Below are 12,941 nucleotides of genomic sequence, written 5' to 3'. Positions count from 1 at the left end.
TTCAGCAGTTGAATTCTCTTTGATTTCAATTTATTGATTCTCTTTGATTTCAATAAATTAGACTAACTCCATTGTTTCATATATGTGAGATATAGGACTTCACACGAATATGCTAGCTCACTGATTCAACAGGACAACTGTATTGGAAGAATTTGTGTAAGGCAAATGAAATTCAGGGCTGGGCTGACCAAGAGAAAATATTATGGTGGCCAAGGTCTTCTGCTTGTCCTTTAAGAAAGAGTGAAAAATTAGGTACAGTATTAGAGTTGAGAGGAACTCTGTTCTTTCACAATTTTGAGCATCAAGCCATTCAGACATAGGTGAGGCTTAAGACAAGGGATCAGATCAATTTTTGAGATATTCTTAAGACAGATATCAAGCAGTTGTTTCACTGTCTATAGCATCTTGTTTGAATCAAGGCTTCTGCCAACAGCAGTACAGGATAAATCAAATGAGCAGGAATGTTGGGGATTATTGTCGTATTACTGCTTCCAGAATTGGCCATGAAGGTACAACCTCTTAAGTGCACTGGCGAGCAAGCCCTTAAAATTCCACAGGAATGGTACCAGGATGGAGAACTTCTCATTGGTGGATTGATGTCCCACATCCATTACTTGTTTCCCGAAATTGGTTTCAAGCGACATCCTTTTGAGGAATCTGTTGACCTCCCATTGTAAGAAATCATTCCTTTACCTGATTTTAATCTAATCCATCTCTGTTCTTTCCATCCATGTAAAATAGAGAGTTCCTTCCTTCAAAGGGTTTGAAGATATAAAGTTTTTGCACATATCCTTTATAATAGTTGGAGGTCCATCTGACCTACTTCAAAAAGATTATGGAGCACCTTAGAGTCTTGGAAAGAGCAATTCAAAACTGAAACAGAAAAGTTCTCAAGAAGAGTAGAAATGTGGGCTAAGTGTTGGAGATGCAGTCAGAACCAGGTACCTACTTCCACATGTGGTGGATGTGTAGCAAAGCAAGAGAATATTGGGAGAAAATACAAAACTGGCTGGGAATGATAATCAAACAGAATATTGAGTTGAAACCAGAAACATGTCTCCTAGGTACATTTCAAGGGACCGCATATTTAATTTTACACATATTGACAGCAGCAAGGATCATATATGCTAAATATTGGGAAAATATGAATACCCCACCAGAGGAGGCTGTAATTGGGGGAAAAAAATTGATTGTGCCAAAATGGTTAGATTAACCTTTAAAATTAAAGATCAAGAAGATACAGAATATTATATGATTTGGAATAAATTCTATGAATGGATAGAAACAAGAGATAGGAATTAGAGAAAAGTAAGATCATAAATGTTAGTACTGAAAATAAGAAAATAAGAAAAAGGTAAATAATTACAATATGTTAATTTAAAAAAAACTAAGCTAAAAGGTTTTTGGTTATATTATTACTATATCATTATTATTGTTATTAAATTGTATGTTAATGTTTAATACCACTCTTCTCTTTTTTTTTTTTTTTGGTCTTTTTTATTTAGCACTTAGACTTAGACTTATATACCACTTCATAGTGCTATACAGTCCTCTCTAAGTGGTTTACAGAATCAGCATATTGCCCCCCCCCAACAATCGGGGTCCTCATTTTAGCCACTTTGGAAGGATGGAAAGCTGAATCAACCTTGACCCTGGTGAGATTCAATCTGCCAAACTGCTGGCAGCCGGTGATCAGCAGAAGTAGCCTGCAGTACTGCACTCTAACTACTGCGTCACCGCGGCTCATTTGTAATATATATTTGTAAATGATATACCCTAACAATGCACTGGTTTTTTTAAAAAAAAAAATTAAAATTAAAAAAAAAATGTGGGCTACTCACAATCTTCCTTTAAGGAAGAATTAAGAAGGAATTGGAGTATAAAAGGAAAAAATAAATTTATAACATATGGCTATGTTCTTCAGCTTCACCTTCTTTAACAATAAGATCTTCTGTAATATTTCCTCACAAATTTGTTCTACTCATCTTAGATTATTTCTATAGTAAATTAAAAAGACATCTAATTGAAAAAATCATCCCATTCCGTTTCTTCCAACTGAGTAACTTCAGAGTTTGGGCCTTATCTTCTGAACAATTAGTGATTAACTTCATCAATAATTTTGTTTCATTTCAAAGGGCAAAACGATTAGCTTTTACACCACCAAATGCTCCTGATCTGTTTGTGCAGGAGCGACTTATCGTTATGAGGTGAACATTTTTGTAATTGTGGATTGAACAATAGGTTTATTAAGGACTAAAACATGCATGGAAAGTATAATATGACAAGAAACGCTCCTTTCTAAGGGTAGGAAAAATGAGAATTCTTTTGTAAGAATTCTCTTCTACATGGAAGCTATTCAGATATTTCAGGAATGTTATCATGCCATCCTTCTATAAAATCTGTCATGGTTTCTCCAATTATTCCAAAGGGAACTCGTGACTTTATATTCAGTCATGCTGAAGCCTTTTCCTTTTGTGTATTTTTGGTATTGCAGTTGAAATATCTGTTAAGGCAGTGGTCCCCAACCTTTTTATCGCCGCGGCCCGCTGAGCGCGCGCAGGGGTGGGGGCACGGCCCAGGAGCTTTTGCGCACGGCCCATTGCACACGGCCCAGGAGCCTTTGCGTTGCAGCGTTCATGTCCCCCGGCCGCTGCGCGGCCCGGTGCCAGGTACTCCACGGCCCGGCACCGGTCCGCGGACCGGGGGTTGGGGACCACTGTGTTAAGGGGTACACAATTAAATACTTCATATAAAGATATCAATCTTGATTCTGAAGAGACAAATTGTTGGAAGCTAGATCTCTAATATACACAATACAAGGGCAGTCTAGGAAAGCAAAATCAAAGCACATTTCCTGTGGGGTTTTTTTCCATTGGATATGTTTTCCTTAGTGGCATAATACATAGCACAATTCTCTTCTGAAGCAAGTCACTTTATTTGCAGTGTGATAACCAAGTTCTATCAACACGTCTTGGCTTTAGTGTTTGCCGTGAAAGAGATCAACAAGGATCCCGACATCTTGCCCAACATCACTCTAGGATTCCACATCTATGACAGCTACTCCGATGCACTAATGACCTATCGTACCACTCTGGATCTGCTTTTTAAGTTGCATAAAATTGTCCCTAACTATATTTGCGGGACTGAAAAGAAAATTGTGGGAATCATCGGAGGGATGAGCCCCGAAACTTCCATACGCATGGCAGAAATTTTGCAGCTTTTCAAGATCCCACAGGTTGGAGCCATAACTAAAGATCTCAAAATTAGGACAATAGCACAGATTGTCTGCTTTTGATTTCCCCTTCAAGAGGCAATTTGATGATTTATCAGTAAAGAAATTAAGAGTGAAGCGAAGTAAAGAAATTAGGGCAAAGGGTGGACCTTAATTAATCCATGTTTCTCTTCAGTATATCACTGCTTTCCATAAGAATAATCAAGACATACAAAATCTGAGGGCATAGTTGTTTGAATCTGAAGGCTTATGCTACCTGTCATTAACTGTCTCACTGATATTTCAGTTCATACATTTTAAGCATGCATTGGCAACCTTCAGTCTCAAAAGACTATGGTATCGTGCTCTGGAAAGAGGTCCTAAAACAGCATCTGATGTGATTAAAAAGGCCAATTCGAGAGTGGCAACCCCTTCCATACTGAGGGTGAAGAGGTTGTAAAAAAAATGCTTTTAAAACCTCTGACGATCCCAGCTGACTTGCCTGATCGGTAGAGGCTTTCTTTTTTTTTTTTTAAAGCATCTGACGATCCCAGCTGACTTGCCTGATTGGCAGAGGCTTTTTTTTTTAAAGCCTCTGACGATCCCAGCTGACTTGCCTGATCGGCAGAGGCTTTTTTTTCCTTTTGAAAACATTTTTTCTATAACCTCTTCGGCTAAAGAGGTTGTAGAAAAAATGCTTTTAAAAGCCTCTGATGATCCCAGCTGAGCCGCGCGATCATCAGAGGCTTTTTTTTTTTACTTTTAAAAGCATTTTTCCAGCCAAAGAGGCTGTAGAAAAAATGCTTTTAAAAATAAAAAAAAGCCTCTGATGATTGCACAGATCAGCTGGGCAATGGGGGGAGCAGGGATTTTTGCTTCCGGTTCTCCGAACCACCCGCCTCCATCGCTACCGGATCAGGCGATCCGGTCCAAACCAGGTGCATTTCACCCCTGCCAATTGGGTTTTTGAACTCATGGAAATAAGGCCAAGTACTTATTTCAGAGTTCAAAGTTATTTCAGAGTTTATTTTCAGGGTATATATATCTATATATAACTATATCTCTTAGCTTAAATGGTTTTAATGGGGATTTTTAATCTTTTAATTTTATTGGTTTTTGGGTTTTAAATTGGGAATTTTTTGATTTTGTAGATTTGGGATTTTAAATTGGTAATGCCTCAGTTTTCTCTTAACTTTTGTACTATATGTGTTTTAATTTCTGGCTGTCCACCGCCCTGAGTCCCCCTGGGGAGAAGGGCGGTATATAAGTTTAATTAATTAAATAAATAAATAAATAAATATCAACATCGACATTGACATTGACATCGACATCGACATCGACATCGACATCGACATAGATATATAGATATATAGATATATAGATATAGATATAGATCAGGGGTGGGTTCTACTTACCTTTACTACCGGTTTGCAGTGGGGCCACACGTGCATGCTCACTTCGCTCGCGCAGAAGCACTTTGATGATGTTGGGGTCGGTGGGTGAACCAGTGCGAACCGGGGGCAACCCACCACAGATAGATATAGATATAGGTATAGGTATAGGTATAGGTATAGGTATAGGTATAGGTATAGGTATAGGTATAGGTATAGGGAGGGAGAGAGAGAGAGAGAGAGAGAGAGAGAGAGAGAGAGAGAGAGAAGACATATAAGATTCAAAAAGGATATCTCCCTTTTTGGGAGATCTTTAAACATAATAAAAATATTAAGCATCCATCTTTTTTTAAATAAAGTGGTTTCAATCAATAAAAAAAGGAATGTATCTTTCTCTGCCATTCTCTCTTTCTCTCATTCCTCCTTTCTTTCCTTTAGATTTCCTATGGCTCATTTCAATTGGCAGCGACTGATGAATCACGTTTCCCGCCTTTTTATCGCATGGCCCCCGATGAAGCTCTCCAGTACGAGGGTTTAGTACAGCTCTTCCTGTACTTTGGATGGAAATGGGTAGGATTTGTCATTGCGGATGACAAACATGGGGAACATTTCATCCAAATTATGGAACCCCTGCTCTCGCAAAATGAAATCTGCTCCGAATTCACCGAAAGGGTTGACAGAAATTTCCATTTCTATAAACTCTTTGAAATGCTTGAACGAACGGTGAGGCATGTCACCGTGTTCACAGAGAAAACCGCAAATGCAATTATCATACATGGAGAAAATATAGTCTTTATGTGGCTGGCCTCTGCACTAGTGGTGACCAGACTTTTTCCTCTGACAGCTTCTCATTTCTCACAGGAAGTTTCCACACGGAAAGTGTGGATCGCGATGGCCCAAAATGATTTCACCTTACATTCCATACAAAAGAGTCTTGATATGCAAATGTTCCATGGGGCCATTTCCTTCTCAATTAGCAAAAAGGAGCTTCCAGGTTTCCAACAATATATACAGGCCGTCACCCCTTCCGGGGCGAATCAAGATGGCTTCATTAGAGATGTCTGGAAGCAAGCTTTTGGCTGCTCAGTAACAAATAAAAATGCCTCTGAAGATGATGAATGTACTGGAAAAGAAAGACTAGATGACCTTCTTGCACCCTTCTTTGAAACCAGCCTGCTTAGTCATAGTTACAGTATCTACAATGCCGTCTATACTTTGGCTCAAGCTTTACATGCTGCTCACACAGTTAGGACACATCAGAACATACAGAAGGACAGAGATCAAGTGCGATCAAAGACAATACAAGCCTGGCAGGTAAGATTTCCTCTTTCTCAATGTTTTTTTTAAAGATTCTTCATAGTTACAGCCAGTGGTGGGATTCAACCAGGGTAACAACCAGTTCGCTGAACGCATGTGCACCAAATACGCACTCCGCTCACACACACGCCAAATATGTGCACAGTGTGTTTGAAAACAGCTCTAAAAATTAACTTCTACTGCAGCTCCGGTGAGTAAAACAGCTGAGGTGTGGCAATCCGCTCTACCGCACCTATCAGCTGGGCTTCAAACAAAGGAAATATTGGTCGGTATAGCGCAGGGACAAGCGGTCGGGCCCAGCTGATCGTCGGAGTTATGGTTCATCCGAACTGGCAGAATCCCACCCCTGGTTACAGCACAGTGTCAGGACTTGAAGAAAGAAAGAAAGAGAAGAGCAACAAAGATGATTAGGGGACTGCAAGCTAAAAACTATGAATTAAGGTTGCAGGAATTGGGTATGTCTATTCTAATGAGGGGGATGCGGTGGCTCAATGACTAAGACACTGAGCTTGTCGATCAGAAGGTCGGCAGTTCAGCCATTCGGCAGAAGGTCAGCAGAAAGTCAGCAGAAGGACCTAGTAATGGGGTGAGCTCCCATTACTTGTCCCAGCTTCTGCCAACCTAGCAGTTCGAAAGCACGTAAAAAATGCAAGCAGAAAAATAGGGACCACTTTGGTGGGAAGGTAACAGCACTCCGTGCACCTTCACCATTGAGTCATGCCAGCCACATGACCAAGAAGATATCTTCGGACAGCACTGGCTCTTCAGCTTTGAAACGGAGATGAGCACTGCCCCCTAGAGTCGGAAATGAACTAGCACGCAGATTTAGTATCTAGCACGGATTAGGGTCCAATAATTACAATTAAACTGTTCCAGTCTGTTAAACTACAATTAAACTGTTCCAGTCTGTTCCAACTGTTAAAAACGGGTGTTATTTGAAACCATTAGGAAGTGTATCTTTTTCTCTTTAAACCTTACCCTCTTTTTTTCCTGCAAGCTCCACCCATTTCTGCAGAGAATTGCCTTCAATAACAATGCTGGAGATGAAATTAAATTAAACGAAGATGGAACATTACAAGCTGGATTTGACATTGTAAACCTGGTCACTTTCCCAAACAACTCTTATGTCAACATCCCAGTTGGAGAAATAGATCCACAAGCTCCTCCAGGAAAATCCTTCCTCATTCACCCAGACAAAATCCAGTGGCATCATGAATTCACTCAGGTACCATATCATTAACATGAGCTAAAAGGACCAATTTCATGTACACCGCTTTTCACGTACCATAGGCCCCAAATCCATTTCACCCCATCTATGGCAAAGGTGTGCAAAAGCAGATGTATTCAGGGATGGGATTCAAAAATTTTAGCAACCGGTTCTCTACCCACTTGCTGGGTAGGCGTGGCCATGGTGGGTGTGGCCTACTCGGCCTCCTGCACCATGGTGGGGAGAGAGTTTTCACCTTCCTCAGGCTCCAGATGCTTTCCTCGAGCCTCTGGGAAGGCAAAAACGGCCTTCCCCAGGCTCTGGAGGCCAGAAACAGGCCCATTTCCAGACTTCCAGTACTTCCGGAAGGCTTGTTTTTCACTCTTCTAAACCCTCCGGATGGGCGCTACACTTACCTGGCATCTAAAATGGGCCGTGTGGAGACTCCTGGGAGGAAAGGGGCCAGCTAGTCCTTGCAACTACCGGTTCGGCAAACCAGATATAAAATTGCATTCGGTTCGCCTGAACTGGTCCGAACCGGCTGAATCCCACCCCTGGATGTATTATTGAACTGTTTAATGACAAATATTCTAATAATAATTTCCAAACCTGTGCCAAAAGATGCATTTTCCTCCTACTGAATTCGGAGAATAACAGATGTAGGCTGCAGATCTGAAGGAAGTATTGGTATCTAAAGCTTCACTCCTGAGAATAGAATTCTTTATTGGCCAAGGGTGGTTGGACACACAAGGAATTTGTCTCTGGTGTATAAGCTCTCCGTGTACATAAAAGAAAAGATATGTTTAGAAAAGATCTAACAAGGTGGGAAGTCACAATCAACAAAGTGATATGGATCCGTGATGGCAAAATCTATGGCACGCATGCTGGAAGTGGCACATAGATCCATCTCGCCAGGCACGCGAGCTGTTGCCATTGTTCTTCTAGGTTCCAGCACGCCAGCCAGCTGGTCTTCACGCAAGCGGGAGCCCCTGAAACCAGGGGTGAAATGCTCCCAGTTCGGACCTGATCCGGCGATCCGGTAGCGATTGTGGCAGGTGGCTCGGAGAACCGGTAGCGATGGTGGTGCGAGGCTCTGCCCATCCGCCCGGGTGTCGTTACTTCCTGCTTTTAAAGGTTTAAAAAAAGGCTCTGACAATCGCGCGCCTCAGCTGTGATCGTCAGAGCCTTTTATTACTTTTTAAAAACATTTTTTACAACCTATTCGCCCGAATAGGTTGTTAAAAAGTGCTTTTAAAAGTTTTTAAAAAGGCTCTGATGATCGCGCGCCACAGCTGATCACACACTTAGGTTCTACTTACCTTCCCAAGCCTCCTTTTGGTGTGTGCTGTGCGTGCACGCCCGCACCTCGCATTTGGTGCACAGCACGCATGTGCAGCCAGCAAACCAATAGTAAACCAGTTCAGATTTCATCACTGCCTGAAACTGAAAGAGCACTCCGGGCAGCTACTCTTCCTGTTTCCGGTGCACGCATGCTCACCGGCCAGCTGCTCTTTGTGCACACATGCTTGCCAGAAACCAGAAGACCAAGTGGCCAGTGCACATATGTGCACCTGAAACCGGAAGATCAGCTGCCCGGCGCACACCTACTATGTGGATAAATAACCTTAAGCATAAGACAGTACTGTTGTAGTTAGGTGTTTAGCAGAATGATGGCATGAGGGGGAAAAATTGTCTTTGAGTCTAGTTTTTTTTTGGCATGCAATGCTCTATAGCGGCATCTTGAAGGGAGAAGTTGAAGTAGTTTATGTCCAGGATGTGAGAGGTCTTGTAGATATTTTCTCAGCCCTCTGACAAAATATCTAAGAAGGAAAAAAATTGCTTTTAAAAAGGTTAATACTGACTACTTTCTTTATTTGGGGATAGCTACCACCTCCCTCCTTATGTAATGAACCATGTCCTCTTGGAAAAAGAAAGGACAAGATTGAAGGGCGGAAATTTTGCTGCTATGCTTGCGCTCCGTGTCCAGAAAAGATGATCTCCAGACAAATGGGTAAGATTCATAGCATCTCAATGGAACTTTGTCTGAAAGTTTATTTCTGCAGCCAAGTTAAAAATAATCTCTTCAATATTATTTCTTGCTTCATTGATGCATTTCACGCCAGCGTGTTCCACCATGTCCTAGCTTGAATAACGAAATCAGATACTGAAGATGTTTATTTTAATGGCCGCTAAACATTAAAATGGTGTTAATTAACAGGGTGGATGCGGTGGCTCAGTGGTTAAGACACTGAGATTGTCGATCGAAAGGTCGGCAGTTCAGCAGTTTGAAACCCTAGTGCCGCGGAACAGGGTGAGCTCCCATTACTTGTCCCAGCTTCTGCCAACCTAGCAGTTTGAAAGCACGTAAAAAATGCAAGTAGAAAAATAGGGACCATCTTTGGTGGGAAGGTAACAGCGTTCCGTGCACCCTTGGTATTTAATCATGCCAGCCACATGACCATGGAAATGTCTTCGGACAGCGCTGGCTCCTTGGCTTTGAAACAGAGATGACCAGCACCCCCTAGAATCGGGAACGACTAGCTAACATGTGCGAGGGGAACCTTTACCTTTACCTGAAACATTAAAAAGAAAGGAGCATCTCTCAGGGATGGTATCCTTGAGCCATCCTGATTTCATTGAAAGAGGGCTATAAGACTGTTAATCTCTGTTAATCTATATCAGATAGATAGATAGATAGATAGATAGATAGATAGATAGATAGATAGATAGATAGACTGACTGACTGATGGAGGAATGGATGGATGGATGGATAGCAGAGGTAGGTTTTAGCAGGTTCTGACCAATTCTGGAGAACCGGTAGCAGAAATTTTGAGTAGTTCGGAGAACCAGCAAATACCACCTCTGACTGGCCCTGCCCCCATCTATTCTCTGCCTCCTGAGTCCCAGTTGATCGGGAGGAAATAGGGATTCTGCAGTATCCTTCCCCTGGAGTGGGGTAGGAATGGAGATTTTACAGTATCCTTTTCCTGCCATGCCCACCAAGCTATGCCCACCAAGCCAGGCCACACCTACCAAGCCACGCCCACAGAACTGGTAGTAAAAAAATTTGAAATCCACCACTGATGGAGAGAGGGGGGAGAGAGGGAGAGGGAGAGATGATAGAGAGACAGACAGACAGACAGAGATGATAGATAGATAGATGATAGATAGATAGATAGATAGATAGATAGATAGATAGATAGATAGATAGATAGATAGATGAGAGATTGCAGATTGAAATAAGACAGCTACAGAAAGTTTTAGGGAATGGGTCAGATTGCAGAGATGTTCCAGACAAGCGACTCTGAAACTTGGAATAAGTTTGATTCTGTTCAAAAACTCTTCTTTTCAGACATGGAGAATTGTGATCATTGTCCAGAGGATCAATTTCCAAACAAAGCTCACAATGAGTGTGTTCCAAAGACACTGAATTTCCTCTCCTTCGAAGAGCCACTGGGCATTACTCTGGTGTCTCTGTCTCTTCTTTTTTCCCTAGTTACAGCTTTGGTGTTTACAATCTTCATTAAGCAACGGGACACTCCCATTGTCAAAGCCAACAATCGCAACCTCACCTACCTTCTACTTGTCTCCCTCTTTCTCTGTTTCCTCTGCTCACTTCTGTTCATTGGAAAGCCCAATAGGGCGACCTGTCTCCTCCGACAAACAACATTTGGCATCACCTTCTCTGTTGCGATCTCTTCTATATTGGCCAAAACCATCACTGTCATTATAGCATTCCTAGCATCAAAGCCAGGAAGCCTATTCCACAAATGGGTGGGGCAAAAGTTGGCCTATTCTATTATCTGGTTCTGTTCCTTCATTCAAGTAACTATTTGTGTTGTTTGGCTGGGAACTTCTCCCCCGTTTCCAGATTTGGACATGGAGACCCTCCTTGGAGAAATCATAGTCGAATGTCATGAAGGCTCCATCACCATGTTTTACTGTGTCTTGAGCTACATGGGACTCTTGGCTCTTCTCAGCTTCACTGTGGCCTTCCTGGCCAGGAAGTTACCAGACAGTTTTAATGAAGCTAAGTTCATCACCTTCAGCATGTTGGTTTTCTGCAGTGTTTGGCTGACCTTTGTCCCCACCTACCTGAGCACCAAAGGGAAGTACATGGTGGCTGTGGAGATCTTCTCTATTCTGTCTTCCGGTGCTGGCTTATTGGGATGCATCTTCACCCCCAAAATCTATATAATTATGTGGAGGCCTGAGCTCAACACTAAAGAGCATTTAGTACACAAGAAATAAAAAAAAAGAACAAGATTGAATTTTGAACAAGCAAATACCGATTGGATGTGTATGTGCAGTCATTTTCATATACAGGAATGAATGAATAATCGGATGAAGCTACACAAACATTTCAAACAGTTACATTAGTGTTCAAATTCAATTAGTATACTGAAGAGTAAATTATTAGGAAATACATTATTTATATAGGTAATAAAGTATAAACAAACTCAACTGAATTTGTCTTTTGCCTTAAAACTTGATGGGGATTTTATGGGGGAGGGCAGCCCCCCCCCCAGCCTCCAGCTTTCTTACCTTAGCTGCTGGTCACAACGCCTGCCTTGCTTCGCTTGCTGTAATACCTGCAAACCATTGCATCAGCAAGCAACTGAATCTCCCTGCCTGCAATCAAGCTCATCGGTGAGCAGCTCTATCTGCCTGCCTGCCTTCCTGCCTAGACTTGTGGACTTCAACTCCCAGCAAAGCTGGCTGAGGAATCCTGGGAGTTGAAGTCCACAAGTCTTAAAGTTGTCAAGGTTGGAGACCCCTGTTTTTGGAGTAAGTTTTTTTCCCCTTTGGGAGCTTTAAAAAAATAGTTAATTGGGGGGGTTTTTTTTAGTTGTTCTTTTTTTAGACCTAGCCATTTAAAGTTTAGGAAGTTTTAAATTTAGCTGCTTTTATATAAAAATAAAAATAAAATAAAATAAAATTTGTGCAGCTTTCTGAGATTTAGTGTGTTTCTGTAGTGTTTCACTCTAACTACACAAACACACAAAATCTCACAAAGCTGTATGTGGAATTTTGTGTGTGTAAAGTGTGAAAGTTGGTTTTTTGGGCTTTTTGTGGCTGTGTGAGGTTCCTGCTTGTTGCAGGGGCCATTTTGGGTCTAGCACAGCTGCTTTTACATTGTGGGTGAGCCAATTGTGTTGTGTTGTGTTTTGTAGGTTAAAAAAGGGCAAAGAAGTGACATTGACTTGGCCACGCCCACCCAGTCACCTTACCACCAAGCCCCGCCCACTAATTAAGCCACACCCACAGAACTGGTAGCAAAAAAATTTAGATTTCACCCCTGGTGGAGGGGTTAAATTAATTTTTCAGCAAGACATTTTCCATATGATTTAATTAAGTTGTTCTGTTTGGGTATTCAATAGTAATAAAAAAAAAAGAACTGGCCACTATCAAGATAAACGTTAGAAAGAACCAATTGTGATTCTTTATAGGGAGTTGAGTGACTTTCCTACCCCTTAAAAACCACTGACTAATTCAATAAAATTAATGATTAATTAAATTTTGCCATCGAAGGTGATAATACAATCCTTACCAAACTCTTCACGTCACTTCCAACTAAATTAGAAGATGCATATGAGTTGAGCAATTATTTTAATGGACAATTCCTAATGGCATGAAGGTTTAAGGATTCATATTAAGGAAATACTGTATTTCTTTCCCTAGGTGAAAATAAATATATCCCAATGAAACCCTTGCCTTTTTGTAATTTTGTCAGGTAAATTAGATAGGGAAGAGAAACCATTGTGTCGTGTCCAAAATATGGGGTTTAAAGATACACAAAATGTTATTTACATGC

General features: G+C 41.4%; 1 protein-coding gene across 1 annotated transcript; it reads left to right on the top strand.

Moving 5' to 3' along the window:
* Nucleotides 1-461: 461 nt before the first annotated feature.
* On the top strand, nt 462-11,377 carry LOC139324634 (vomeronasal type-2 receptor 26-like). The gene is made up of 6 exons (XM_070954358.1): nt 462-673; nt 2,944-3,235; nt 5,041-5,916; nt 6,917-7,144; nt 9,011-9,137; nt 10,479-11,377. The coding sequence occupies exons 1-6, from the start codon at nt 462-464 to the stop codon at nt 11,375-11,377; spliced, it is 2,634 nt and encodes an 877-aa protein (XP_070810459.1).
* Nucleotides 11,378-12,941: the final 1,564 nt, after the last annotated feature.

The sequence above is a fragment of the Pituophis catenifer genome, unplaced genomic scaffold (genome assembly GCF_029215685.1).
Source record: "Pituophis catenifer annectens isolate HBS135680 unplaced genomic scaffold, rPitCat1.0.hap2 SCAF_15, whole genome shotgun sequence".
NCBI lineage: Eukaryota > Metazoa > Chordata > Lepidosauria > Squamata > Colubridae > Pituophis > Pituophis catenifer.
This window is presented reverse-complemented; position numbering and strand designations above follow the sequence as displayed.

What these genes read in the sequence shown, in the direction of transcription:
- LOC139324634 (XM_070954358.1), top strand. Translation starts at nt 462, where the DNA reads ATGTTGGGGATTATTGTCGTATTACTGCTTCCAGAATTGGCCATGAAG. An exon ending in AGCTTTTCAAGATCCCACAG is followed by an intron (nt 3,236 to 5,040) that starts GTTGGAGCCATA and finishes TCTTTCCTTTAG; the next exon opens with ATTTCCTATGGCTCATTTCA. An exon ending in GATGATCTCCAGACAAATGG is followed by an intron (nt 9,138 to 10,478) that starts GTAAGATTCATA and finishes TCTTCTTTTCAG; the next exon opens with ACATGGAGAATTGTGATCAT.